The sequence below is a fragment of the Symphodus melops genome (genome assembly GCF_947650265.1).
Source record: "Symphodus melops genome assembly, chromosome: 22".
Classification (NCBI taxonomy): domain Eukaryota; kingdom Metazoa; phylum Chordata; class Actinopteri; order Labriformes; family Labridae; genus Symphodus; species Symphodus melops.
This window is the reverse complement of record NC_136712.1, coordinates 19,074,420-19,101,490: the sequence shown is the minus strand read 5'-3', so window position 1 is coordinate 19,101,490 and position 27,071 is coordinate 19,074,420. Positions and strand designations below refer to the sequence as shown.

Here is a 27,071-nt window from a genome sequence, read left to right as displayed (position 1 = left end):
AGAGTGATGGCTGCTGGAAATGGACCTCTATACATCTATGTAGATATTTCAATAAAAACCAGACATGCAGCTAGAATAGTCATTTAGCACATTAACAATGTATAGAGTGTATTTCTGATTAGTTTACTGTTATCTCCATTGAAAAAAAAACTGATTTTCTTTCAAAAATAAGGAAATTTCTCAGTGACCCCAAACTTTTGAACGGTAGTGCATATATGCACACACGCAGTGAAGTCAAACTCCCTCTGAGCTTGTTGTTCTCATCTGTGTTCACGCTGACGGGTCGGAGGATGAAACATGTTTCTTCTTCCTGTGTACGCTTCGCTCTAACAGTTCGTCCAGGCACCACGCCGGGAGAAGATGTGGTGTCTGAGACAGACTGAAGACAAGACTGGTCTAAAATACTGTCCATCTGAACAGAGATCAGTCTGGGGGAGTCCACCAGCTGGACCCTCCTCTGCTCTAAATGGATGGACCAATCGATGAGTAGATAACTTATTTTTATCCCTGAGGGGAGATGAAGCAACTTCTTCGGCTATCGGGAGTTCAGTGCGACCAGCTGCATCCGCTGTTCTTGTTTCAACATGCTTGTTGTTCTTCTTAAGAAGATGTGTGCGGTCCAGATTCAAACCGAAAACAGTCAACAACAAAAAAGTTCTGGTAAAAGTCACTCACTTGTGACTCATGATAAAGTAATTAAGGCAACAATCAAAGTAACAAAGTGAATAAATCTGTGCATGTTTCAGTGTTTGTAACATGCTTTGTGTCAACTTCAGCGACGGGGCTTCATAATTACAATCACAATATAAAAACAATTCTTACATCAGATTTATTGGTCTTTTTGTTTTTGCTCATGTAAAAAAAAAAAAGGAAGAAAAACAGTTGGTGATGAATATAAACAATCTTAGGTTTACTATACAGTTTAAATCACCAAACAGCTCGAACACAAAATAACTCAATGGATAAAGTCAAGTCACCGGTGACATTTTAAAACAAGTTTAACATTTCCCAGAGTAATGAACAGCATTATTATTTACATTAACAGTTGAACAAAAAAGGGAAAAATAGATATTACACATCTGAACTTAACAGTTTGATGTCCAGACCGAACTTAGAGCAAAACAGGGAAACAGCTTTATGTTCTATTGGAATGCTTCAAGAAGGACCGGATTAAAAATAACTTCTTTTTATAACAAATGAATAAAAAAATGAAATACCACAAACAGTTGAAATATTTACAAAATGAACATATACATACACAGATATAAGCAGCTAAAATACAAAATGTTCTGTTCTAGATATAACGCTGTCTGTCATCGAACTATATACAAAGTCTCCGAAAAAAGAATTAGTTACAACAGTAACTGGACTTATGGCCAAGCAACCATCTGTCCCTGTGGGAACAAAACAAAGTTGGGTAAGAGGCACATGAATCTTTACTCATGACGTCCCTCAGGAGTTCACTGCGTCTCATCTCTGCTGGGACCTAGAATCAGGAAGCAGTGAGAAAATGGGATTACACAAAAAAACAAAAAGAGCCATAAAAAAAATCGCATCATGCTTCAATCAGTTTGAAAATCAATAACAAGGAAATATGCTAGCTATCACCTTTCTTCGGCTTTTTCCTCTGTGACCACTTGTAATTCTCACCCACAGTGCCACCTATGGTTAGAATGAAGGTTAGCAACATTCATTCAGAGCAGAGACAAACTATGACAAAAATACATTTAAGACTGTAAAATGCACACACATTGTTCCCTTGGAGGATCCCGATTTGTGGCCTTTGGTACCCATTTGTAGTCAGTTAAGGATTTCTTCATCAGTGGGGCTATATTCCCAAGAGAGCTGTGCGTCTGCCTGGCTCGCTTCTTCTCGAGATGGGATTCTGGTCGAGCTTCCCTCATCAAACCACTGTGACTCGGTTCTGGTCTGGCTTCCCTCGATGACTCGCTCTGATTGTGTCCTGATGTTCCTTCCCTTGATGAGTCGTCACTTCTAGGTCTTCCTACTTCTTTCCCATAGCCCCTTCTTCTGAATGGGGTGTCAATGTGGTTATCACCCCATATTTGTTTAACTTTTTCCCTTCCTGAAGCTAATGGCGCTATGGTCGGAGAGCAAGGTGGATCTATTGTTGAAGGACTGCTTAACGAGCGAGAGCGCGCCAGTCTGGATGAACTCAAATGTTTCCTGAGTGTAGATGTGCTCTGCTCAGATCTCAGAGGATTAGTGGGGTTTAATGTTTCTTTGGACACACCAGACAAAGGCAAGCTGCTTGCTGAGGCTGAACCTCGTCTTGCATCAGTTTGTGGTCCACTTGTGGAAGGCAAACTGCTGCTGGAGGTTGATAGGCCTACGTGGTTGGGTAAAGAAAATTGTCTTGAAACCAGTGAGGGCTTTGCTACCTTCCCATGGCCCTTACTTCTGTTCAAGCGCTGTTCATCCTTTTTGCAGACTTTGTTCTTTAGAGTCTGAGTTTCATCTATCCCCTTAAGTTCCAAGCACCCATCGTGTCCATTACTGTTCGAAACAAAAAGACGAGGAATTACAGAATTAGCACACATGGCTGTTTCTGCTTTCCCGTCCAACGCCTGGACTGGTTTCTTTGTATTGTGCTCAGAAGACAGTCTGTCTTTTTCAGAGGTTTTGTTGGCCACACAATGGGGGTTCACAGGTTCAGATTCTGTGATTTTGTGTTTTGTGGCCAATACGGTATTGTCACTGTCTTCTGAAGTTGTTGGGAAAAATCTCTTCGTATTGGATGTTCTTTCACCTGGATGTTTGTTTACGACTTCTTCATCAGAAGAATTGCAAGTAACATCAGAAGACATGTCCTCCATCGCTTCAATATTCTCTGTTGGTAGGTTAGACAACTGTTGTGATGGCGGTGGTGTGATTGATCTCTTCCTTTTTTCCTTTGAGCAAGCTATGTGACTGTCATCATCTGAGTCAGATGAAACGATGATAGGACTCTCTGCATGTGAATTTCTTTGCAGGTCTGACTTGTTTCGAGCAGGTTGGGAATCAGCTTTTGAGCTTGAGGCATGGGTTGCTTCATTCCGCTGTGATGGTGGTTCGACAAGATAACCAACCTCTGAGCTTGAAGAGGAGGGTCTCTTCGTCTTCTTTTTGCCGTTAACATCTTCATCCTCAGAGTCTGTATCAATAATAATTCTTTCCACTTCTTGGTGAAGACGCTTTGAGTCAGCTTTGATTTTAATCAGCAGGTCAGAGCCTAGATTCTGGAGACGTTTTTCTAACCCTTCATTGTAAAGTTTAAACCGCAGATGTGGTGGTTGCTGGCCAGCACACGAGGGATCATCTCTAGCCTCAAACCCTGAAGAAGTAAATCTTATTCTTTTTGCCTTCTGTATGTAGTTCGGATCGCTTTCACCTTCTGAGTCAGACTCAATAATTATTGGATCACCGTTTGAAATTGCTGGTTTTTCTGTCTTGCGTCTACCAGACTCATGTTCAGCTTTGGTTTCAAGCAGTCCACGCTGTTCTGTATTGTGTGGCAGTTGTGCTTCTTGCATTATGCCTTTACATTTTGCTTCAGTATACGTGGACTGGCATTGTGGTGCTTCAAGGTTTGCAGACGGCAAACTGTAGTTCTGAACCTCTTTTCTACACTCGGGGTCTACTCTTGCAGATGATTTTCTCCCATGTTGACTTGACGAGGTGTCTTCACCGGTTTTTGAACCTGAAGAGAATACCCTTTTCCTTTTTGCCTTTCTCCGGCTTTTGGAGGTTTCACCTTCTGGATCAACTTCAGTGGATAAATTATCAGTCTTTTCTGAAATACTTTGTCCACATGTCTTCTTTTGTCTTTCAATTAATTGTTTAAGTTTTTCTCTTATTTTGTTGAACTGCTTGGTTGGACCAGTTGTGACCTGTTCTTCTCCCTCATCAATATTTAAAGGAACATCTACTCCTGGGGTTGGAGATACTGAACTGCAATCCAACAATGTCCTGGAGACAGTCAAATGATTGTGCTTTGAATCAGACGGGTAATCACAGCTGTCTTCAGTGTCATAACTGTCTTCATCCTTGGAGAGACGTTCTCGACTGGTCTGAGGTACATGTAATTCTTTTGTGTCATCATCATTGTGGTTAGGAGAACTCCAACATGGCACCTCAAATCGATTCATTATTTGTACTTCTGTGGCTTGTACAAAGCTATCGACTGTTTCAAATACCTCTAGGTTGGAAACAGGAGAGACTTGTTCTGGTTTTGAGCCTGGCCGATTTGTGTTGGTTTTTTTCTCTGTGGTATCGGCATCACCATTATCAAACTGTGCTATTTCTAAGCCTTCCTGATTTTCATCTTCTGGATAAAGTCGCAGGTCAGAGATTGTTATAGGTATCACTATCCAGTCATCATCATCATCATCATCATCATCATCATCAGTATGATCGTCCAGCACTTCATTGCTGAAAACAGCAGAGCTAAGCAAAACTGAGCGGTTTTCATCATCAGCTTCATTGAAACATGAACGAGAGTTTAAGCGTTCCATGTCAAACGTTTCTATCTTTGGTGAAACAGGCTTCTTCTGGTTCCTTTCCTCGTCTGCAGAGAATTGTTTTTTCATCTGTGCCAGATCCTGCACAGGTGCAGAGACTCCCATTTTCAATGATTGCTCACTGGTTGGTTTAGTTACTTGAGACAGCCTTTCGACTGACACATTTGCAGCTTTTGAATTTTCATCTTCACTGGCAAATTTACATCGAAGGTCTTCAAGGGCTGTTGAAAAACTTGAGTCCTCAGTGTGTGGACGAGGGAGTTTGGTGGCTGGCTGTGCATTGTCATCAGAGATGTCTTCATACTGCGGGCCATTTCCAATGTTTAAAGCTATTGCTTCCTCACCCAAGCCTTCTATTTGACCATCGTCTGAAATGTCTTCATATTCTGGATTATTTACATGTTTTTTGACAATTGCTTCCTCCGTCAAGCCTTCCATTTGACCATCATCTGAAATGTCTTCATATTCTGGATTATGGATAGTTCTTATAATAAATGTTTCCTCAGCATTGCCTTTCAACTGACCAGTCTGTTCTTTGACTTCATTTTTAGAGCGCGCAACACTCAGTTCAGGTGGTGAAAACACAGAACGTGCATTGCCACTTAAACGTTCAGTACACCTTCTTTTTTCCAGCTTCCTACTTTTACTTGTAGGAACGGATGGATCATCTTGGATCTGGACCTTATCGACTGATGAGCTCAGCTTGGAATGTGAAATAAGTTTCTGACCAAAAATTTTGCATTGCTGTTGGTCGCTATTAACTTTTGACACGGGTGCTGAAATCTTCTCCTCCGAAACAAAGGTTGTTTTAAGTTCCTCTGAGAAATGCACCACACCATGTTTTTTGCCAAATCCATCCACGGATTGTATGCCTTTGTCAAGTTCATGCTCCTTTGTTCTGCCTTTGAGAGGCCTTGAAACACCAGGAAGTTGGGTGGTGTCTTTCACGGTGTCCTTGGAGTTAATTGATGACTTGACCTGGTCCTCAACCAGTTTATCCAAGGGCACATCTGGTACTGTGGTCCTAGTCTCATCTTCATCCTTTTTGCGAGTGGCTGCAACCTTCCTCAGAATCCTAGGATGCTCTGTGGATGTAAAGAGATTAATGTTACTAAACTCCAGGGGAAACGTTCTGCAGTATGAACACATCATATTCACAGTCGGCCAAATGCACAAGTCTGCTAACGCCTCATCAAGAATGGTTACATACAAGTGTTCTACTGGTTGCAAATCATATTCAAGTGATGCACACTTAATAGATTCAGTTTAACCACGTTTTCAATTTCATAAAGCCGGAAATTAAAGTACCTGTGTTATAGTTGTCCAGTGAAGATGTAGGACAATCAGCTGCCTCCCCTTTCGACTCCGGTATTGGCTCAGCATTTGCCTTGCTACATGATGAACTGTTCTCTTCACCTGCCTTAGTAGCCACAGTAGTTGGCTGATTGGCAGCAATGTTGGAGGAAGCGCGTTCTACATTTGTACGCCTAAATTCTGCAACCATTTTCTCAATAAAGGCTTTCATACTATCCTGCCATTCCTGAGTGGGTGAGGGAGGGTGGTTCTGATTGGGTCTTGAAAGATTCATGTTTTGCACTTCAGACCATCCACGTTTTATGCATTCAAGTGTACCTTTCACTTGTCTCTTGCAGTATCTTCTGTCTGAAAAAATAGCATTTGTTTTCAGTTCAACTTGGACAACAGCTTGGTTTGACAAAGAAGAACGGGGAGTTATGGACTTAAAATCTCGAGGATTACCTTTCAGTGAGGCTTGTAACATTGGTTGAGAAGTCGTCTTCTTGTCCTCGGCTACAGAATACATATCCTGTAATGGAGATGGCTGTGTTGCAATTTCAGGACTATCTCCCTTAAGTGCTGCCAGACTTGGAAAGGACAGGCAAGAGCTATTTGAATGTTGTCTTAGCTGCGGTGCAGTTTGAATGCTTTTACAAGGTCCAACACCACTGCTCCAGTTTTGGTTGGCGTATACCACGCGTTGGCCACCACGATGAAATCCAGCACTGATTATGCTTAGCTGTGACTCAGGTTGTTGTGTGTGTCCATGAGAGATATGATGGGATTGCGTACTGCAAGGCTGCCACTGAGCTGGTGTGTGTGCAAGCCTGAGCTCCTCAGGACATTGAGTAGCTACCATGATTGATTTCCATGTACATGTCAAAACACTGGTACAGGGGTGGAGTCTTGAGGTAATGTGACAGCATCTGTGTTACCCTGAAGTTGTAGTGAGCCCGTCTCAGCTGAGCAGTACTCTAGATTACATTGCATGAATCCTTTGATCCTTCAAGCGATGACCTCAGTTCAGGGACCTTGGGTCAAAAAGATGAATACAAAAAATGACAATTAGTGCTTGGCTGTTTAACAAGCATAAAGCTGGCAATGAAAATCAGGACTCAAAGACAATTAATACATTTCCATCAAAAAGGGCTGTAGTTATATGAAAAAAGGATTCTAAGGGCTGGTTACACCAACAGGGCTCATGCCTGGTCTAAAGTCAACTATTAACTTGACATTTGAAGTCTGACTAGACAGATGTACCGATTTCACCATAAGGGTTTAAGCCGTGTTCTCACTAAACATGTCATAAATCTTGCGCCTGACGGAGGCAGGAAGTCTGAAGCTCGGCTGTCACTGTAGTCACACCACTTGACACTAAATTCTAAAAGTGTTTATGATGGCATGCCTCATCTACAGAATTTACATTAAAAGGGACAGGAGAGAGCTTTAAGGGACTGACGCAATCTGGACAAATACAGAGATCAAGGCGTAACTGAGTTTTTGATTCTGTCATAGCGACCTGATTAAACTCATTAAGTTAAGACCAGTCTTATTTAAGACCATATGATGCAACCAGCCCCACAATACATTATTAAGTACTTGTTCCCAATCCAACAGAAAGCTCTACTGTAACTCCTCCATCTCAAGCCTCAATTCCACCAAATCCTTGTGCATTGCGCGGTAGCTCTGACAGCTCCTACATTCTTGTCTGTCAATGACTACTAGCTGTATTCTCCATCTGCAGAATGGAGAGCACAACTGGAGTGCTGAGGCAAAAGAGTTCCCGCTGTAATTAAACAATGTGACATGTCCAACTTTTTCTCCACTAAATTGATGCGCCATGCTCCGACATCCGGCAAATATAGAAGCCTTGAGCATCTGCTCTGGAGGGCTCCAGACTGCCAGGGCAGAGACACAGCACAGCGGACCCAGTGGAAGCACACACACTTATAAAGTGATACCCATCAGCTCTGCTGCAGGAATGTAGTGAAGGCGCACCGAACACTCATCTGGTGGAATTGAGGGGGTCGTGTCATTTTCTTGAAACAAAACTTCATTGACGCTAAAACATTGTAACAATCACAACTAAAGAACTTGTTTTGTCAGATTTACAGTAAGCCACGCCTTTGAAGGTTCACAATCACATAGCCTTACGGAATAGCCCCTTAATAACATCTCAGATTGACCATACATTTAGCAATCTAGAACATTGAATGTATGAAGAAGAATGAAAAGAAACAAAAACAAAGTTCAATACTAACAATGTCACATGATGTACTCCAGAGTTCCCAATAACATTTTTTTTTAAGTTTCTTGCCAAAATTCCACTCTGATCTTGTATTTTAGCATCTTTGTGTAGTCATAGAGGGAAAATCTTTAAACCTGTTTCAGCACACATTTTCTGAAAAGTGGAGCAGGCAAAAGACTGATGATGGACTTCTGATAACTGGGAGGTTTTTTTAGGACAGGCTATAATTACATTTTATAATGAAGTGAGTGTTTCTAATCACCAAGAAAAGCAAGATTATGAACACCAAGAATATCAAGAAGAAAACACCAAACCATTAAGAATATAACCGGTCCTTATCCTTGACCAAATTGAGTCATCAGAAAACAAAAGTAATGTACAAATTCATAAATAATCCATGCAAAACCAGATTAACAGCTTTAAATTGACCTCTTCTACATACAGTACATCAGGCTTTGATAATACAAAATCCAGATGTGTATTTTATCCACCATCACTACTTCCTCAGATCTGAACACGTTCATCACAGAGTTCCAGAAAGCTTTGGGAGTATGACAACTGTTTGGTAAAGCATTTCGTCAGACCAAGAAACTATGCAAAATTGCACTCAGCGCATGTGATACTAATCAGCCAATCGGATCACTGTATCTGGGAGACTATAGAGTCGAGAGAAACTGTGAAATATGTGAGCCAAATAAAAATTGTCACACATCGCGTGAACTAAAATGTTTGAGTCTATGGCGGTGGATGCCTCATGAGTCCCAGTCAGATTGTCTGTCTTCCCATGATGTGACAATTGATGCATAGCTTGAACTCAGGCAATATGGTCACTAAAATTTAATGACAAAACTATTTCCATTGCTCTTGCCTCCAATAACGTGTGCTCACTGATGCAGAACCTCCCTGTTACTCTCTTTCACCATCCCCGCTCCATTTTTGCGTTCTGCGCTTAGCCTACTAGCTTGCTGCTTACTGAGGGTCCACTCTAACACCATTAATGTTATTTACAGTACGGTCCACACTAACACCATTAACGTTATTTACAGTACGGTCCACACTAACACCATTAACGTTATTTACAGTACGGTCCACACTAACACCATTAATGTTATTTACAGTAAGGTCCACACTAACACCATTAATGTTATTTACAGTAAGGTCCACACTAACACCATTAATGTTATTTACAGTACGGTCCACACTAACACCATTAATGTTATTTACAGTAAGGTCCACACTAACACCATTAATGTTATTTACAGTAAGGTCCACACTAACACCATTAATGTTATTTACAGTACGGTCCACACTAACACCATTAATGTTATTTACAGTAAGGTCCACACTAACACCATTAATGTTATTTACAGTAAGGTCCACACTAACACCATTAATGTTATTTACAGTACGGTCCACACTAACACCATTAATGTTATTTACAGTAAGGTCCACACTAACACCATTAATGTTATTTACAGTAAGGTCCACACTAACACCATTAATGTTATTTACAGTAAGGTCCACACTAACACCATTAATGTTATTTACAGTACGGTCCACACTAACACCATTTGTTATTTACAGTACGGTCCACACTAACACCATTAATGTTATTTACAGTACGGTCCACACTAACACCATTAATGTTATTTACAGTAAGGTCCACACTAACACCATTAATGTTATTTACAGTAAGGTCCACACTAACACCATTTGTTATTTACAGTACGGTCCACACTAACACCATTAATGTTATTTACAGTACGGTCCACACTAACACCATTAATGTTATTTACATTACGGTCCACACTAACACCATCAATGTTATTTACAGTAAGGTCCACACTAACACCATCAATGTTATTTACAGTACGGTCCACACTAACACCATTTGTTATTTACAGTAAGGTCCACACTAACACCATTAATGTTATTTACAGTAAGGTCCACACTAACACCATTTGTTATTTACAGTACGGTCCACACTAACACCATTAATGTTATTTACATTACGGTCCACACTAACACCATTTGTTATTTACAGTAAGGTCCACACTAACACCATTAATGTTATTTACAGTAAGGTCCACACTAACACCATTAATGTTATTTACATTACGGTCCACACTAACACCATTTGTTATTTACAGTACGGTCCACTCTAACACCATTAATGTTATTTACAGTACGGTCCACACTAACACCATTAATGTTATTTACAGTAAGGTCCACACTAACACCATTTGTTATTTACAGTACGGTCCACACTAACACCATTAATGTTATTTACATTACGGTCCACACTAACACCATTTGTTATTTACAGTAAGGTCCACACTAACACCATTAATGTTATTTACATTACGGTCCACACTAACACCATTAATGTTATGGGTTCTTTCTTGTCAATGATTTCTCCTACGTTGAGCTGACGGGATCAGCGCTTTCTTCTGTGTCGCTAATGCTAATTTCAGCTGTGTTTCATTTTGCTCTGAATGTCTGTAATCCCTGTGACATTGGCTGTTAGACGTTTTCTCTTCTCTTTGTTAGTTGGCAACAAGCATTCGGTGCGTATTAGAACAAACAAGAAGCACTTTACACTCTAGTAGTGTGTTAGAATAAAATTGTATATAAAGTTATCATAAAGTGCTAAAGCTTAAAACTTTGGGGAACTATGTTAATCATGAAATGTCTCTGCACAGATATTTGAGAGTGCAAAGGAGAAGTACATGTTGCACTCTCACTTAACCTTGCAATCTTACTTAGTTTTGCAATCTCACTTCTCCTTTCGCTCATTATATTCTTGATTACAGATATGGTGCCTCGTTTTGGGGAAGACATTACATTGCACAACAAGGGGGTTGTGTGTGTGGGTCAGGGGTGGCCATACCCGTGCTAGACGGTTAATTGTGTCATCTATCATCATGTGCATCATGTAGTAATCATACATTGTGTAAATGAGGGTGTGTGCTTCTTCAATAAAAAGAAGGGACGGGCAGGAGGACAGCAGAGTAGGTTTGGAGATTGTAAATTCTGCTGTCTCTAAACCGCTCTCCTTGCAAGTATTATAACCTGAATTCTGATGTCTGTTTGTTTGTTCTCAGAATCTATTTTACAGATGCAGCACAAACTAGACTAACTTAAGAGAAAGCTGCGGAGTGTCAGTTTTGGACCTGACATTTTTGGGGGCTCGTCCGGGATGCCAAGACACCTGAAGGGTTCCGGAGGACGTACAAACACTTTACGTAGAGTGCCATAGATAGCAAAAAAAAAACATGCATACGTTTAAAATGTGAAATTCTTACATTTTGAGTTCATCTCACCACTTCAATGGGAAATAGGACACCCAAAAAGGCACCAGTAGAGACAGTCATTAGATTAAGGGCCCTGTTTCTCTCAGAGAAGGTTTGAAATTAAGTTTGAAATTAGATTCTGTAGAGCTGAGGGGAAATGGTGAATGACATACATTACCAAGGCTGAACATTAAAGACTAACCAGCAAGTCAGCCTCTGCTTGTAAATAAACTAGCTTGCATCAGATTCTGCCAGCATGCTGTGTTTGACTTCAAACCTATCAAAAATCCTGAAGACAGTTATATAACTGTATTTTTATTTTATTTTCAAAACAAAGTGATCTGCAAAGCTTCTCTTTTGCATTTTTACATGCCCAGGCCTCAAACACATATGTGACCATTTTCTCTCCTCAAACTGTGACTGTGACTAATGAATTTCAGTGGAAACTTCTACAATGCTAAGTTTATGTTGACGAAAACCTTTACATATAATAAATGTGAAATATTGAATTTTAGAGATAATGAAACATCTTTTTCAACCAAAACTTATTAATGCTTGCAGACTATCGTCTCAAGTCTGTCAATATCATTAACAAAACTGATTTGTTATAAATGCCTTGTGCGTGTATCCATTGCTTTAGCTATCCGTTTAATATTTATGAAAGATTATGACTAAAATGCATTGAGTATGCAGAAATATACATCTCTGACCATACCAATCAACCTTTGAATATTAAGGTATGGGAGTTTCCCGGCAAAATCTGGATATTTAACAGCTATGTGCCTGACGTTTATAACAAATCAATCCGTTTGAAAATCGGTTGACATTTGATTAAGTTATGGTTGTTTAAATAGTACATGACATCCATGTACTGGACCAGCTGCCTGACCCAAGATGGCCGCCACGTTGTGACGTCACTCCCCACCGACGAACAGCGCGCGGAAGTCAGAGTGACCATCGCTTGTCCAATAGTTTTCAAAATGCATTGTGGGATACATCGAGAGGACGATCTAGGGAATGACTATGGTCACTCAAAATTCGGACAGCACTACAAAATGGCGAGTAAACCATCTAGGGAAAAGGGGGTCGACGTCCCTCTAACGGCAAACAAATCCACTTACCGTATCTCCTCATTTCAACGTATTAAACACTCAAAACTCTCGTGTCAATACTCCCAAAGCTTCCTGTAAAACATCACGATGATGACATGTCACCGTGTGAAAGTCCTTTTTTTTATCAGTTCATCAGAATGGAAGAAGAGCTCGTCTCCCTCGCAGTAGATGTATTATTCCCGGTATATGTCCAACAGTTGCCCTGCTTCCTGTAGAGTCTCCAGAGGATGTAGAAGTTATGTGAACAATAGGCGTGAGGGAGCCGACCGGAGTATTTATAGGCTGCTCAGGGCGGCCTCTGATTGGTCCGAACGGATTGGTGACGCGAGTGACAACAGAGACCGAAAACAAAAGTAATAATTGTTTATTTTTGTAGGCTGACCTGGGAGTAGCTTCACCATGGGTTCTATAGTAATAATATAATAATAATAATAGGCCTTTTTTTAACTTCTCAAGTGTTATTGAATAAATCAAATAAGGTTTGATCACTCAGTACAAAGGAATGGTTTGATATTAACAGTATGAATGATTTCTGCTTACGTTTATATTATACTAGTAATTTTATCATGTTTTATTCTAGGTTTGTGTGTTTTAACCTAGTTGTCTGACTTTTTAGTCAGAAGTTAAAGGTGTTTGTGTGAAGAGGGCTTGCAGGAGTAATTTCACATTCCAATGTGTTTTATGTGGCCCTTCACAGTTAATCACTCACCAATTCACAAATAGGTTTAGTTTAAAGCCTTAACGGTTCATCACTCACCCACTTTATTTAGGTTAAGTGAGCCTTGATAGTTAAACACTTACATAGTCTTTTCCTTCTTAGGGAATGGTTACTAGACTAGACTGACTAAACAGGCCAGGTAGAAAGTCTTTTCACCTACAGATTGGAGAAAGGATGCAGGAGTTTGATGCACCAATGATCTGTCTAGATCAGGGGTGCTCACACTTTTTCGGCAGCTTATTACAGTTCTCACCTGTCCTCCTCTTTGCCTGATCATCCTCTGCCTTTCTTGCTGCAAAAAAATGATAACTTGATTGATGCAGCCTTTTAACACTACGTTACACATTTTAATATTCATTCAGCAAATACAGTCACATCGCGACCGTCTTTACTTTCGGTTTCAATGAAACGAAACTTAAGAGGAAAATACGGAGCCGTTTTTTCATAGTGAGGATGGACGATAGGCTGATGTACTTTATAATGCTGTGCATCTACCCACACTGCCTTCACGATCGACTGGTAGATCGTGATCGACGTATTGAGCACCCCATGTCTAGATTATAAAAAGGTTCAGGGAAAGATAGTCGGGGCTCAGACTTCATGAACTGACCAGGTATCCGTCTGTGGTCAGGGACACAGTTTAAACCCAGAGACTATGTAACTTGTGTTCTTGATTCATCAGGTTAATAACAGGTCATTCCTCTCATCCCATCAAAAGAATGTGCAGAGATTTGAGGTAATTATTTAAAGGAGTCAGATTTCTATTTACATTTATGAAAAGGATAAAATGGGTGACTTTTATACAACAAAGGGGAAGGAGAACGAGTGTGGGGTTGCAGCATCGTCACAAGGCATGCATTGCACAAACTCGGAGAGGATGTAAGAGGAACTGGTGGTGTTATTTATAGTGGGGGTTATAGAGGGTACAGGGGGGGGGGGTCACATACCTTGGAGGGAAGAGGAGAGGGCAATGAAGCAAAAATATAAAATCATTATTTACAAATGTTTTGATCACTGCTTATCCAAAGGTGTTCTCTCTCGTTTCACTTCATCTTTTTTATATTTTAAAATAAAATACAAAGAAAGGCTTTTATTTACATTTCTGATATTTGCAATGAAAGTTTGCTCGAGGAGTTCCCACAAATGACGAGGAATTATCTGTCTGTAAGAGAGGTGTCGTTTCTCAGACATCGATGATGTGCAGATGATGAAATCTGTTGACACTTACTTGCTTGTATGATAAGTTTATTTAAAAGATGAGCAGCATCAAACAGGCTTGCCATGGATCAGCCTATAGGAAAGATGTAAAGCACACATCTGTCAAACACAGAGTGAGCATGAAGTGTATGCAGAATTTAAAGACATCTGTTTCCTTAATAAGTGTTCGGACTCTCCCCTACAAACTGTAAATCCTCTGAACATTCGGGGCCCCAATGTAAGCATCCAAATGTTGGGGTGCCTCTCTTTAATTTATGGATGTTAATCTCAATATAGGAGCAACATGCTTCATATTTAAACATTACCAAATTGTTATTTTGGACACCTCAGAGGAAACGGAAGCAGGATAAGGAGTAAGTTTCAGGACTGTAGCAGACATGATGGTGATGTCCACCTTGGTTGGAGGGTCCCACAGAAGATTTTTTTCCCCGGGGTCTCACGATGGAGAGCGTGTCAGATTACAGCGGAGAGTAATTTGAAGAGGTCGAGCCTGACTCTGTGACTCCTGACAGGGTGGAGCATTTTAGCATTTCAGTTTGGGCTTGTTGTTTAAGCAATCCTAAAAACTGCACATTCAATTACTCACATTTTTGGGGACGAGGCAGCGCCGTGTGGAGCACTGCCTCTCTACACCGAGAGGTAATGTGCATTCACAGACTGGGACCCCGATGTTACACCGTCGCAGAGTCAATAACTTCCTCCTTCCTGAGATCACATGCCACCCTGTGCATCACTTCCCGTTTTCCAGCTGCTGGCTTTCACTTCCCCTTCTCCGACAGAGTCAGGTTATGTGCTTGATGAATCTTCTTTATTCCTCTCCAGAAGCTTCATTCCCTCTTTAGCAGGTCCTGCAGGAGCAGCTTCTCGCTGCGTCAGGAGGACGAGGAGCTCGAAGTTCAAGACGTGAGAAATAACCAGCAAGGAAAATTATAAAAAAAATCATTTTAACAGGAGAGATGCATATCCTGTGATAACTCCAGTGTCCTAGCACCAAACACAAGCAGCTCCAGAACTGTTCCCTCACTGTGGAGATTTAACAGATAATGTGGAGGTGAAACATTAGTTCACACCTGCAGCCCACTTATGCACCTTATGACATCATCTTCACAAAGACCATACTCAGATGATTTCCTGCCAGCCGCCTTGTAAACTTTCTGCAGCAGACAGCCCCCCCCCCTCCTCCCCCCCCGGCATGCATGCAATGTGGAGCGTGATTTAAAACTTGAGACCACTGAGAAGCTGCTTCACTCTCTTTTCTCTCTGCCTGTTTCGTTTCCTCTCTGCTGTTTACAGGGTGAACATGTTGGAAACACAGATAGTGTTTATTTAAACACAAGGACTCATCACAGTGTTGGACTGTGCTGCTCCAGATTCAGACCCCCGGGATCGCCCCCCTGCTGTGAGGTTCATATGTGAACAGGAGTTCAGAGGCAGCCTGCCTGACAGTTCCTGAATGATCAGGAATGTGTTTGAATGTGTGAGAAGGACCTTCGAGAAGCAGATACAAAGTGTGAAGTGAGATAAAGGAGTCCAGAAAACAAAGCAGCAGCTGTCGAGGGGATCATTCGATCGGTGTGACCGGGCAGTGCTCGGGCTGATCCAGGAACAGCGTCTGGAACATGTCATTGTAGAAGGACGGGTGGTAGAGACACGCCCGGGCGCAGTCTGGGCTGAAGTTCAACTCCAGGATCTGAGGCTGCATGACCCGCTCACCTGAGCCCAGATCAAAACAATCACAAAGTTAATAAAGAAACGATCATTAACGGGGAATACAGAGAGCAGAGACGAGGGTTGAGAAATCTTCACAGGATTAGTTCTGATGATAAGCTGCTGGAGAGAAAATTTAACCATCAGTCTTCACGGAGAGATGAGTTCATGTTTTTAAGCTGGAAGTTTATCTCTCTATTTTGGAGGATTTAAATGGCTCAGAACAAAAGTTTCACAACGGCTTCGGCCTTACCGAGATCCTGTACCTGAGCAGTCTCTGTACCCGTGTAGATGAAAACTCTACCAATCAGATATGTTTGTGTATTCTGTTCTTAGGTTGTTGTACCACGGCTAATAAACCTAAGATGATCCACAGTCTGTTTCAGGAAACACCCCCCCCTCACATGTCTTGATCCTACAGACTCACCATTGGGCCCCGTGCTCCACTTGAGCATGAGATCCACAGCGTAAATGGCCCTTGACGACGGGTAGGGACAGACACCGTAGGGGGCGGGCCGTGAAGAGGCTGCCTGGAAGAGCTCCTTGAAAGCTTTGAAAAGCTCCTCCTGTGACACGAAGGGACAAAGAGGACATGACAGGAGGTGACTGTCAGAGTGACGTACAATAGATCAAAATACTGTATAAATTAAAAAAATGCTTTTCTTCACGTTTAAATATGTGTGATAGTATTTTTATGGATTGCTTCATCTGGATGAGTTTGTGGATACATCTTTGAACTGTGTCAACCATGTGAGAGTAATTCTTTTAGGTTTGTGAAGCTGTAATACAGACGTGTAACAGCAGCAGAGCTTCTGTGTTCTAGACTCATAGAGAAGAACACAAAGAGTCAAGTATGTGTGGGCTTTCATTCTATCAGAATACAAGGAACACTGTGAAGATGAATACTGCCAGTGACAGCAGAGTCCTGGTCCAGCATGGGGCCAGTGACTGCAGAGTCCTGGTCCAGCATGGGGCCAGTGACTGCAGAGTCCTGGTCCAGCATGGGGCCAGTGACTGCAGAGTCCTGGTCCAGCATGGGGCCAGTGACTGCAGAGTCCTGGTCCAGCACGGGGCCAGTGACTGCAGAGTCCTGGTCCAGCATGCCAGTGACTGCAGAGTCCTGGTCCAGCATGGGGCCAGTGACTGCAGAGTCCTGGTCCAGCATGCCAGTGACTGCAGAGTCCTGGTCCAGCACGGGGCCAGTGACTGCAGAGTCCTGGTCCAGCATGCCAGTGACTGCAGAGTCCTGGTCCAGCACGGGGCCAGTGACTGCAGAGTCCTGGTCCAGCATGCCAGTGACTGCAGAGTCCTGGTCCAGCATGGGGCCAGTGACTGCAGAGTCCTGGTCCAGCACGGGGCCAGTGACTGCAGAGTCCTGGTCCAGCATGCCAGTGACTGCAGAGTCCTGGTCCAGCATGGGGCCAGTGACTGCAGAGTCCTGGTCCAGCATGGGGCCAGTGACTGCAGAGTCCTGGTCCAGCACGGGGCCAGTGACTGCAGAGTCCTGGTCCAGCATGCCAGTGACTGCAGAGTCCTGGTCCAGCATGCCAGTGACTGCAGAGTCCTGGTCCAGCATGCCGGTGACTGCAGAGTCCTGGTCCAGCATGCCGGTGACAGCAGAGTCCTGATCCAGCATGGGGCCAGTGACTGCAGAGTCCTGGTCCAGCATGGGGCCAGTGACTGCAGAGTCCTGGTCCAGCATGCCAGTGACTGCAGAGTCCTGGTCCAGCACGGGGCCAGTGACTGCAGAGTCCTGGTCCAGCATGGGACCAGTGACTGCAGAGTCCTGGTCCAGCATGCCAGTGACTGCAGAGTCATGGTCCAGCATGCCAGTGACTGCAGAGTCCTGGTCCAGCATGCCAGTGACTGCAGAGTCCTGGTCCAGCATGGGGCCAGTGACGGAAAAGTCCTGGTCCAGCATGGGGCCAGTGACTGCAGAGTCCTGGTCCAGCATGGGGCCAGTGACTGCAGAGTCCTGGTCCAGCATGCCAGTGACAGCAGAGTCCTGGTCCAGCATGCCAGTGACTGCAGAGTCCTGGTCCAGCAGAGTCCTGGTCCAGCAGAGTCCTGGTCCAGCATGGGGCCAGTGACTGCAGAGTCCTGGTCCAGCATGGGGCCAGTGACTGCAGAGTCCTGGTCCAGCACGGGGCCAGTGACTGCAGAGTCCTGGTCCAGCATGGGGCCAGTGACTGCAGAGTCCTGGTCCAGCACGGGGCCAGTGACTGCAGAGTCCTGGTCCAGCATGCCAGTGACTGCAGCGTCCTGGTCCAGCATGGGGCCAGTGACTGCAGAGTCCTGGTCCAGCACGGGGCCAGTGACTGCAGAGTCCTGGTCCAGCATGCCAGTGACTGCAGAGTCCTGGTCCAGCATGGGGCCAGTGACTGCAGAGTCCTGGTCCAGCACGGGGCCAGTGACTGCAGAGTCCTGGTCCAGCATGGGGCCAGTGACTGCAGAGTCCTGGTCCAGCATGGGGCCAGTGACTGCAGAGTCCTGGTCCAGCATGCCAGTGACTGCAGCGTCCTGGTCCAGCATGGGGCCAGTGACTGCAGAGTCCTGGTCCAGCACGGGACCAGTGACAGCAGAGTCCTGGTCCAGCACGGGGCCAGTGACTGCAGAGTCCTGGTCCAGCATGGGGCCAGTGACTGCAGAGTCCTGGTCCAGCATGCCAGTGACTGCAGCGTCCTGGTCCAGCATGGGGCCAGTGACTGCAGAGTCCTGGTCCAGCACGGGGCCAGTGACTGCAGAGTCCTGGTCCAGCACGGGGCCAGTGACAGCAGAGTCCTGGTCCAGCACGGGGCCAGTGACAGCAGAGTCCTGGTCCAGCACGGGACCAGTGACAGCAGAGTCCTGGTCCAGCACGGGACCAGTGACAGCAGAGTCCTGGTCCAGCACGGGGCCAGTGACTGCAGAGTCCTGGTCCAGCACGGGGCCAGTGACTGCAGAGTCCTGGTCCAGCATGGGACCAGTGACTGCAGAGTCCTGGTCCAGCACGGGGCCAGTGACTGCAGAGTCCTGGTCCAGCATGGGACCAGTGACTGCAGAGTCCTGGTCCAGCACGGGGCCAGTGACTGCAGAGTCCTGGTCCAGCACGGGGCCAGTGACTGCAGAGTCCTGGTCCAGCACGGGGCCAGTGACTGCAGAGTCCTGGTCCAGCACGGGGCCAGTGACTGCAGAGTCCTGGTCCAGCATGCCAGTGACTGCAGAGTCCTGGTCCAGCATGGGGCCAGTGACTGCAGAGTCCTGGTCCAGCACGGGGCCAGTGACTGCAGAGTCCTGGTCCAGCATGCCAGTGACTGCAGAGTCCTGGTCCAGCACGGGGCCAGTGACTGCAGAGTCCTGGTCCAGCATGCCAGTGACTGCAGAGTCCTGGTCCAGCATGGGGCCAGTGACTGCAGAGTCCTGGTCCAGCACGGGGCCAGTGACTGCAGAGTCCTGGTCCAGCATGCCAGTGACTGCAGAGTCCTGGTCCAGCATGGGGCCAGTGACTGCAGAGTCCTGGTCCAGCATGGGGCCAGTGACTGCAGAGTCCTGGTCCAGCACGGGGCCAGTGACTGCAGAGTCCTGGTCCAGCATGCCAGTGACTGCAGAGTCCTGGTCCAGCATGCCAGTGACTGCAGAGTCCTGGTCCAGCATGCCGGTGACTGCAGAGTCCTGGTCCAGCATGCCGGTGACAGCAGAGTCCTGATCCAGCATGGGGCCAGTGACTGCAGAGTCCTGGTCCAGCATGGGGCCAGTGACTGCAGAGTCCTGGTCCAGCATGCCAGTGACTGCAGAGTCCTGGTCCAGCACGGGGCCAGTGACTGCAGAGTCCTGGTCCAGCATGGGACCAGTGACTGCAGAGTCCTGGTCCAGCATGCCAGTGACTGCAGAGTCATGGTCCAGCATGCCAGTGACTGCAGAGTCCTGGTCCAGCATGCCAGTGACTGCAGAGTCCTGGTCCAGCATGGGGCCAGTGACGGAAAAGTCCTGGTCCAGCATGGGGCCAGTGACTGCAGAGTCCTGGTCCAGCATGGGGCCAGTGACTGCAGAGTCCTGGTCCAGCATGCCAGTGACAGCAGAGTCCTGGTCCAGCATGCCAGTGACTGCAGAGTCCTGGTCCAGCAGAGTCCTGGTCCAGCAGAGTCCTGGTCCAGCATGGGGCCAGTGACTGCAGAGTCCTGGTCCAGCATGGGGCCAGTGACTGCAGAGTCCTGGTCCAGCACGGGGCCAGTGACTGCAGAGTCCTGGTCCAGCATGGGGCCAGTGACTGCAGAGTCCTGGTCCAGCACGGGGCCAGTGACTGCAGAGTCCTGGTCCAGCATGCCAGTGACTGCAGCGTCCTGGTCCAGCATGGGGCCAGTGACTGCAGAGTCCTGGTCCAGCACGGGGCCAGTGACTGCAGAGTCCTGGTCCAGCATGCCAGTGACTGCAGAGTCCTGGTCCAGCATGGGGCCAGTGACTGCAGAGTCCTGGTCCAGCACGGGGCCAGTGACTGCAGAGTCCTGGTCCAGCATGGGGCCAGTGACTGCAGAGTCCTGGTCCAGCATGGGGCCAGTGACTGCAGAGTCCTGGTCCAGCATGCCAGTGACTGCAGCGTCCTGGTCCAGCATGGGGCCAGTGACTGCAGAGTCCTGGTCCAGCACGGGGCCAGTGACAGCAGAGTCCTGGTCCAGCACGGGACCAGTGACAGCAGAGTCCTGGTCCAGCACGGGGCCAGTGACTGCAGAGTCCTGGTCCAGCATGGGGCCAGTGACTGCAGAGTCCTGGTCCAGCATGCCAGTGACTGCAGCGTCCTGGTCCAGCACGGGGCCAGTGACTGCAGAGTCCTGGTCCAGCACGGGGCCAGTGACAGCAGAGTCCTGGTCCAGCACGGGGCCAGTGACAGCAGAGTCCTGGTCCAGCACGGGACCAGTGACAGCAGAGTCCTGGTCCAGCACGGGGCCAGTGACTGCAGAGTCCTGGTCCAGCACGGGGCCAGTGACTGCAGAGTCCTGGTCCAGCATGGGACCAGTGACTGCAGAGTCCTGGTCCAGCATGGGACCAGTGACTGCAGAGTCCTGGTCCAGCACGGGGCCAGTGACAGCAGAGTCCTGGTCCAGCACGGGACCAGTGACTGCAGAGTCCTGGTCCAGCACGGGGCCAGTGACAGCAGAGTCCTGGTCCAGCACGGGGCCAGTGACTGCAGAGTCCTGGTCCAGCATGCGAGTGACTGCAGAGTCCTGGTCCAGCATGGGGCCAGTGACTGCAGAGTCCTGGTCCAGCATGCCAGTGACTGCAGCGTCCTGGTCCAGCATGGGGCCAGTGACTGCAGAGTCCTGGTCCAGCACGGGGCCAGTGACAGCAGAGTCCTGGTCCAGCACGGGGCCAGTGACAGCAGAGTCCTGGTCCAGCACGGGGCCAGTGACAGCAGAGTCCTGGTCCAGCACGGGGCCAGTGACTGCAGAGTCCTGGTCCAGCATGGGGCCAGTGACTGCAGAGTCCTGGTCCAGTGACTGCAGAGTCCTGGTCCAGCAGAGTCCTGGTCCAGCATGCAGTGGATAAATAAGTCTAAGACGATCCACAGGTCTGTTTGATAATGTTCATTCGTTCATCACAGATATAGAAACCCAGCTTACAGCGGCGTCACGAACAGGTAAGTAGTAAATGTTCACGTTGTTCGACTCACCTGGAGGGAGACGAGTTCCTCTGTTCAAAGAGCTGATGGGGAGCTAACTGTGTCTGTGCTGTTTGAATGACTTAAGATTATTAGATTGGACATATCTGAGTTAAATCAGACAGTATCATGTTTCTGGACTGTATGAATACTGAACCTGCTAATATCTTTATATATGTTTTATGTGATATTACTAATAAGCCCCTGAGAGGAGAGAGAGAGAGAGAGAGAGAGAGAGAGAGAGAGAGAGAGAGAGAGAGAGAGAGAGAGAGAGAGAGAGAGAGAGAGAGAGAGAGAGAGAGAGAGAGAGAGAGAGAGAGAGAGAGAGAGAGGAGAGAGAGAGAGAGAGAGAGAGAGAGAGAGAGAGAGAGAGAGAGAGAGAGAGAGAGAGAGAGAGAGAGAGAGAGAGAGAGATACTTTATTGATCCCGAGGGAAATTCAATATCCATGTTTGTGACATTTCTATAGCAGACAATGACTATAGAATCCAGCAGCATGAATCATCCATGTGAACGCTTCAAGTCATGAGAACCATTTAAGGTCAAAGGTCATCTGTGTATGCACTTACAGTCAGTGTGGCACCACACGTCTGCTGCAGTGTTATCAGAAACCACACAGACACTCTGAACATGTGAAACCTCGACATGTGAACAACACAACTGTCCTTCTTTTGGATCCTACAGAAACTATTTGAGGATGAAGGGGCTCAGCAATAATCAAAAGCCATTCTTGAGATGGGCACGTAAGGTTATCCCGGTCTATTCAGTATTTATATTTATAAATTCATCATCTTTTAAATGAGTTGATACGACTGATGTTTGCATCGATTGGTGGAGACGTTCACTTCCTGTCACATCGGCCACTATTTTGATTTCAGAAAATTAGCAACACAATCCTAATGCTGTGTAAAGAAAACAAACTCTACATTTATTCACTGTGATGGACAAACATACTTCTGGTATCACTCAATAAAACGCTGACTCAGAACTTATTCTGCGCCTGTTCTATTTGATTTTTACTGAAGTTTAGCGTTATTTCTAAACCAGGAGATTGTTCATGTTTGATTTTGAGCCTGACGGGGTGAAACGACCTCGCGCTCCACATCCTGAAGCAAAACCACATTCAGACTTGTGAAAACACGAAAGACGCCTCTCGTGCTCAGGGGAGTTCGGACGCTGTATGACCTCTGTGTGACCTCTGGATGTGAACGCAGTGTTTTTGAGAATATCAGGAGTCCACGACGTCGCTCTGAATCCTAAAATCCACCTCACTGGGACGTTGATGTTTGAAAAATGTAAACGTTCATTCACTGGGTTTGATTTACAGATTTTGGAAAAGAGTCAAACATTTGCACCGACCTCGACCTCCTTCCAGGGATGAAGCGGGTACTGCTTCTCAAACATGGGGATGAACTCATCGTAGTGCACCTACAGAAGACAACACATTTAATCCTCTTCTTCCTACTTCATAAGAAACACACTACGCTCCAGACCTGAAAGCAGGCCGGGACCAGATCCAACCTGAGACCGGACCACTAAAGCTTTTATTCTCATGCACGCTCACCTGTTTAAGCTGCACACCCTCTGCGTAGTTCATGACGGTGAAATGTTTCTGGTAGTCGTCAAAGTGGTCCAAGGAGAAAGTTCTAGAAGGAGAAACAAAGGTGAGTCAGACGCATGCTAACCGAGCTGCGTGCTAATCCTTCACACTCCCATCGCTGCAGCCCCGTTCACACCTCCAGCTGTTATTATTCAAACCTTCAGGAACTAACGGGGGGGGGGGGGGGATGAAGAGGAGACACGACCACCTTAGAGATGCAAAGGTAACGACCTGGCGTCTCACGTCTCAGACATCACAGACTTAAAGGAACAGAGACAGAGAGAGAGAGAGTGTGTGTGTGTGTGTGTGTCTCACCTGTTAGCGAAACGCAGCCAGAAGACGTTGTAGGCGTAGAGTCGAAGAGGCTGCAGAGAGCGAAGCATCAGCATGTAGCGAATGTCAAACTTCACCATCCCCACCTCCTCCCTGTGGAACAGCACGGGGTCTTCAAGGTACTTACACACTACCTGGAAAACACACACACACACACACACACACACACACACACACACACACACACACACACACACACACACACACACACACACACACACACACACACACACACACACACACACACACACACACACACACACACACACACACACACACACACACACACACACACACACACACACACACACACACACACACACACACACACACACACACACACACGATTGGGTTTCTTCACGCCGCCCCGTGACCCTCGGCGGGGAAGTTGAGACTAACTACAGTGCTGATTCTCACACGTCACACCACGTAGCATCGACATGGCATAACACCATGATTGACAGCTCTGTGGACAAATGATAGAATGACGTCTTTGACCAATAAGAATCAGGCCAGCAGCTCAGAATGAGCCCGCCCCACATAACGACGCACCGAAGGAAAACACACGTGTAAAGAGTCTCAGTCGGAAAGTGGTGATCAACCGCCCCGGTTACCAACTGCCAGAAGGGAAGAGGGAGCGCAACAAAAGAGGAAGTCCATATTTGGTCATGCTTAATTTGCTCGCGCTGTATTGGGAAATTCATGTAACCACAGTTTACAGGTCTGATTGATTCGGGCCTGCGTGCGGGTCCTGACCCTGAACCTGACCCTGATACCTTCGGTGTGCTCTCTCTTTGTCGGATTATGTAGTCCAGGTTGTTGGTGATGTGCGTGTCCAGACCTCGTGCCAAGTTCCAGGGCTTACAGATCCAGTGGTTGTCCTCTCCTCTGAAACACACAGAGACCATCATCATCATCATCCTCCTCATCGTCACAGCTGGATTCAGTGTGTGCGTGTGACCACACCTCTGGTGTCTCAGCGTGTAGTGCTTTATGAACTGTGGCAGCTCCGTGTGCAGGTTGAAGGTCTCCGGTAACCAATCAGGCGCCGGCCCTCCTTTGACTCTGCGGGCCACGGCGGACAGGCAGTCCTTCACGGTGACGAGGCTCTCGCAGGGAAACTGGTTGAGCATCACATGAGGGCGCTCCTCGCTCAGCTTCCTGGAAAAGAAGAGTTTCAACACGACAGAAAAAAGAATTATGCAACTGCTGGATTCGTTTGACATTTTTTGTGCTTTTTCTTTAATTATTTGAATCATCATTTCATCCTGTCGTATCTTTACGCACACTCATGAAAGCCGAGGTTTTTCTATGCCTGAAAGTTTTCTGGCTTTCCGGCGAAGGAAAATCCTCGGTACATTGCTCCTCCGGATAAAGCAGACTAACCCGCTTTCACGACGGCTTACGGTGCTGAAAGATCACAGACGATTCTCCCTCACCACTCCCGGTCTGAAGGAAGTGAGACTGCTCAGTGTCAACAAGCTGAACGCTCGGCTGACACTTTGACCAATCACAGGAGAGAGTTTCCTCTCAAGCTGAGTTCAGGCTGAATTCAGCGAATCACAAAAGTCTTATTTTAACTTTCATAAACCTTATCATGAGAAGTTGATGTATGTATTACATGCATAATGTGTACTTATAATAGATTAATGAGTGTTATATTATTATTATGTGCTGGAATAGTTGGTGGTCATAAAACTGCTTGAGGAGAGAAGCTCTAAAGAATGATTGGGGGTCCTGCTCACATCGTGGCGTACGCAGGAGAAGGGGAGTTTAGCTCTAGTCACTCACTGTGAGAATATCACTCTTCTGTAGGATTTGTATTATTGTGTAATCTCTGTGTTTAATCAATTGTGTTATTATAAAATAAAAGGAAACCTTCCATTGTAAGGACTTTCCAACAAAAACCCTTTTCCTTTTAGATCTTATATTTTCTTCTTGTTGGACCACGACGGACCAAAGGGATAGAAGACTAAGGTAAGAAGCTTTTTGTCCCCATTGTTCCAATACCAGAGAGGACACATAGACTGGGGAGGGACACTCTGCTTTAAAGTGGTTAGGACCCACTAGGGGTGTGAGAGACCCGAGGAGAGTCCCCTCCAGGTAACGGCTGTGAAGGAGGCCTTTCCAGTATTAACAGCCTATGATCTGACCATAGAGGGGAATGACTTCAACACTGTAATAACTCAATAACTTTAAAGGTAGAAAAGCTGAATAAACTGTGGATTTCTTTAACCGCTCCTAAGAACCAATAGTGATGTTCTAGTTCAAGGCAGCAGCGATGTCTTTATGAAAGGCAGTTATTGGTCCTCCTGACCAGATTCACACTCCGCCTATACCGACCAATCACAGTGAGGCAGGGTCGAGGTTTCAAGGTGAAGTAGTAAATAAGAGCAACAAACTAGGATATTAAAATAATTCCTAAAAAAGTCAACTACTTAGCCGAGATCCCCGCGCTCTCGTGACATGGCGACCCAGATGGGACGCTGTTAACCGAGCTTTATAAAACAGGGACGTTTTGTAAACTAGGAATAAAAATAAGTGACTTCAAACAGGTCAGTGAAAGAACCTGATCGGTCTGATCAACCACTGAGAAGAATCGAAAACTACGAGACTAGACCGAATAAAGTGACACTCACTCGCACATCCTGATAAATACACCGCACTGAAATGTCAGCGTTCGAGGGTAATAACCTGCAAACATCTGAGGAAGGTGAGGGGATGAATTTACTCTTCATGAGCAAACCATAGAGCCCCATGAGCGGAGGGAACCACCGGGCCCCTCAGATAATACAGAGACGAACAGGAACAGATTAGGGCGTATATACAGAACCATCAGAGATGCTATGTTAGCTCGGGCTAACGGGCTGTGGAGTGTGGAACATGACCGGGGATCATTCAATGACCCAGCTCATAGCGATGAGTAATGGGAGACAAGGACCAGAGTTTACTCTGCAGAACAGCCCAGGACGTCGTAAAGTGCAGAGCGTTTGCGAGCTCCATTGTTGGAGGGGGGTCAACAAAGGTCAAGGAGAAAAATCACCCACGGCACCCACAAGAGGAGCCCGGAGACACAAACCCACCACACCGAGACACAAACCCACCACACCGAGACACAAACCCACCACACCGAGACACAAACCCACCACACTGAGACACAAACCCACCACACTGAGACACAAACCCACCACACCGAGACACAAACCCACCACACCGAGACACAAACCCACCACACCGAGACACAAACCCACCACACCGAGACACAAACCCACCACACCGAGACACAAACCCACCACACCGAGACACAAACCCACCACACTGAGACACAGTGGGATTTAGAGCCATAAAGGACTCACTAAAGCCCAATAGACTCTCCTCTCAGGCCTGGAACTGTG

At 46.1% G+C, this 27,071-nt stretch overlaps 1 protein-coding gene and 2 long non-coding RNA genes across 4 annotated transcripts in view; all 3 read right to left on the bottom strand.

The window, feature by feature from the left end:
• Positions 1-812: 812 nt before the first annotated feature.
• Positions 813-3,520, bottom strand: LOC306818057. Its single transcript, XR_013778123.1, has 3 exons — positions 1,751-3,520; positions 1,609-1,662; positions 813-1,486 (listed from the first exon to the last, which is right to left on the bottom strand). It is a non-coding gene; the product is annotated as an uncharacterized lncRNA (long non-coding RNA).
• Positions 3,521-4,979: 1,459 nt separating this feature from the next.
• Positions 4,980-12,729, bottom strand: LOC306818056. Of its 2 annotated transcripts, none has more exons than XR_013778121.1 (4): positions 12,479-12,729; positions 6,279-6,847; positions 5,829-6,182; positions 4,980-5,605 (listed from the first exon to the last, which is right to left on the bottom strand). It is a non-coding gene; the product is annotated as an uncharacterized lncRNA (long non-coding RNA). The 2 variants fall into 2 exon arrangements; XR_013778122.1 differs by lacking the exon at positions 12,479-12,729 and adding an exon at positions 8,933-9,013.
• A 2,917-nt stretch (positions 12,730-15,646) lies between these two features.
• ttll12 (tubulin tyrosine ligase-like family, member 12) overlaps positions 15,647-27,071 on the bottom strand; it is a 16,465-nt gene continuing 5,040 nt past the window's right edge. The window contains 7 exon segments of the mRNA XM_079334850.1: positions 15,647-16,118; positions 16,540-16,678; positions 23,103-23,171; positions 23,308-23,389; positions 23,659-23,810; positions 24,453-24,564; positions 24,643-24,837. Coding sequence (XP_079190976.1) covers positions 15,967-16,118; positions 16,540-16,678; positions 23,103-23,171; positions 23,308-23,389; positions 23,659-23,810; positions 24,453-24,564; positions 24,643-24,837 — 901 coding nt within the window. The 3' untranslated portion in view covers positions 15,647-15,966.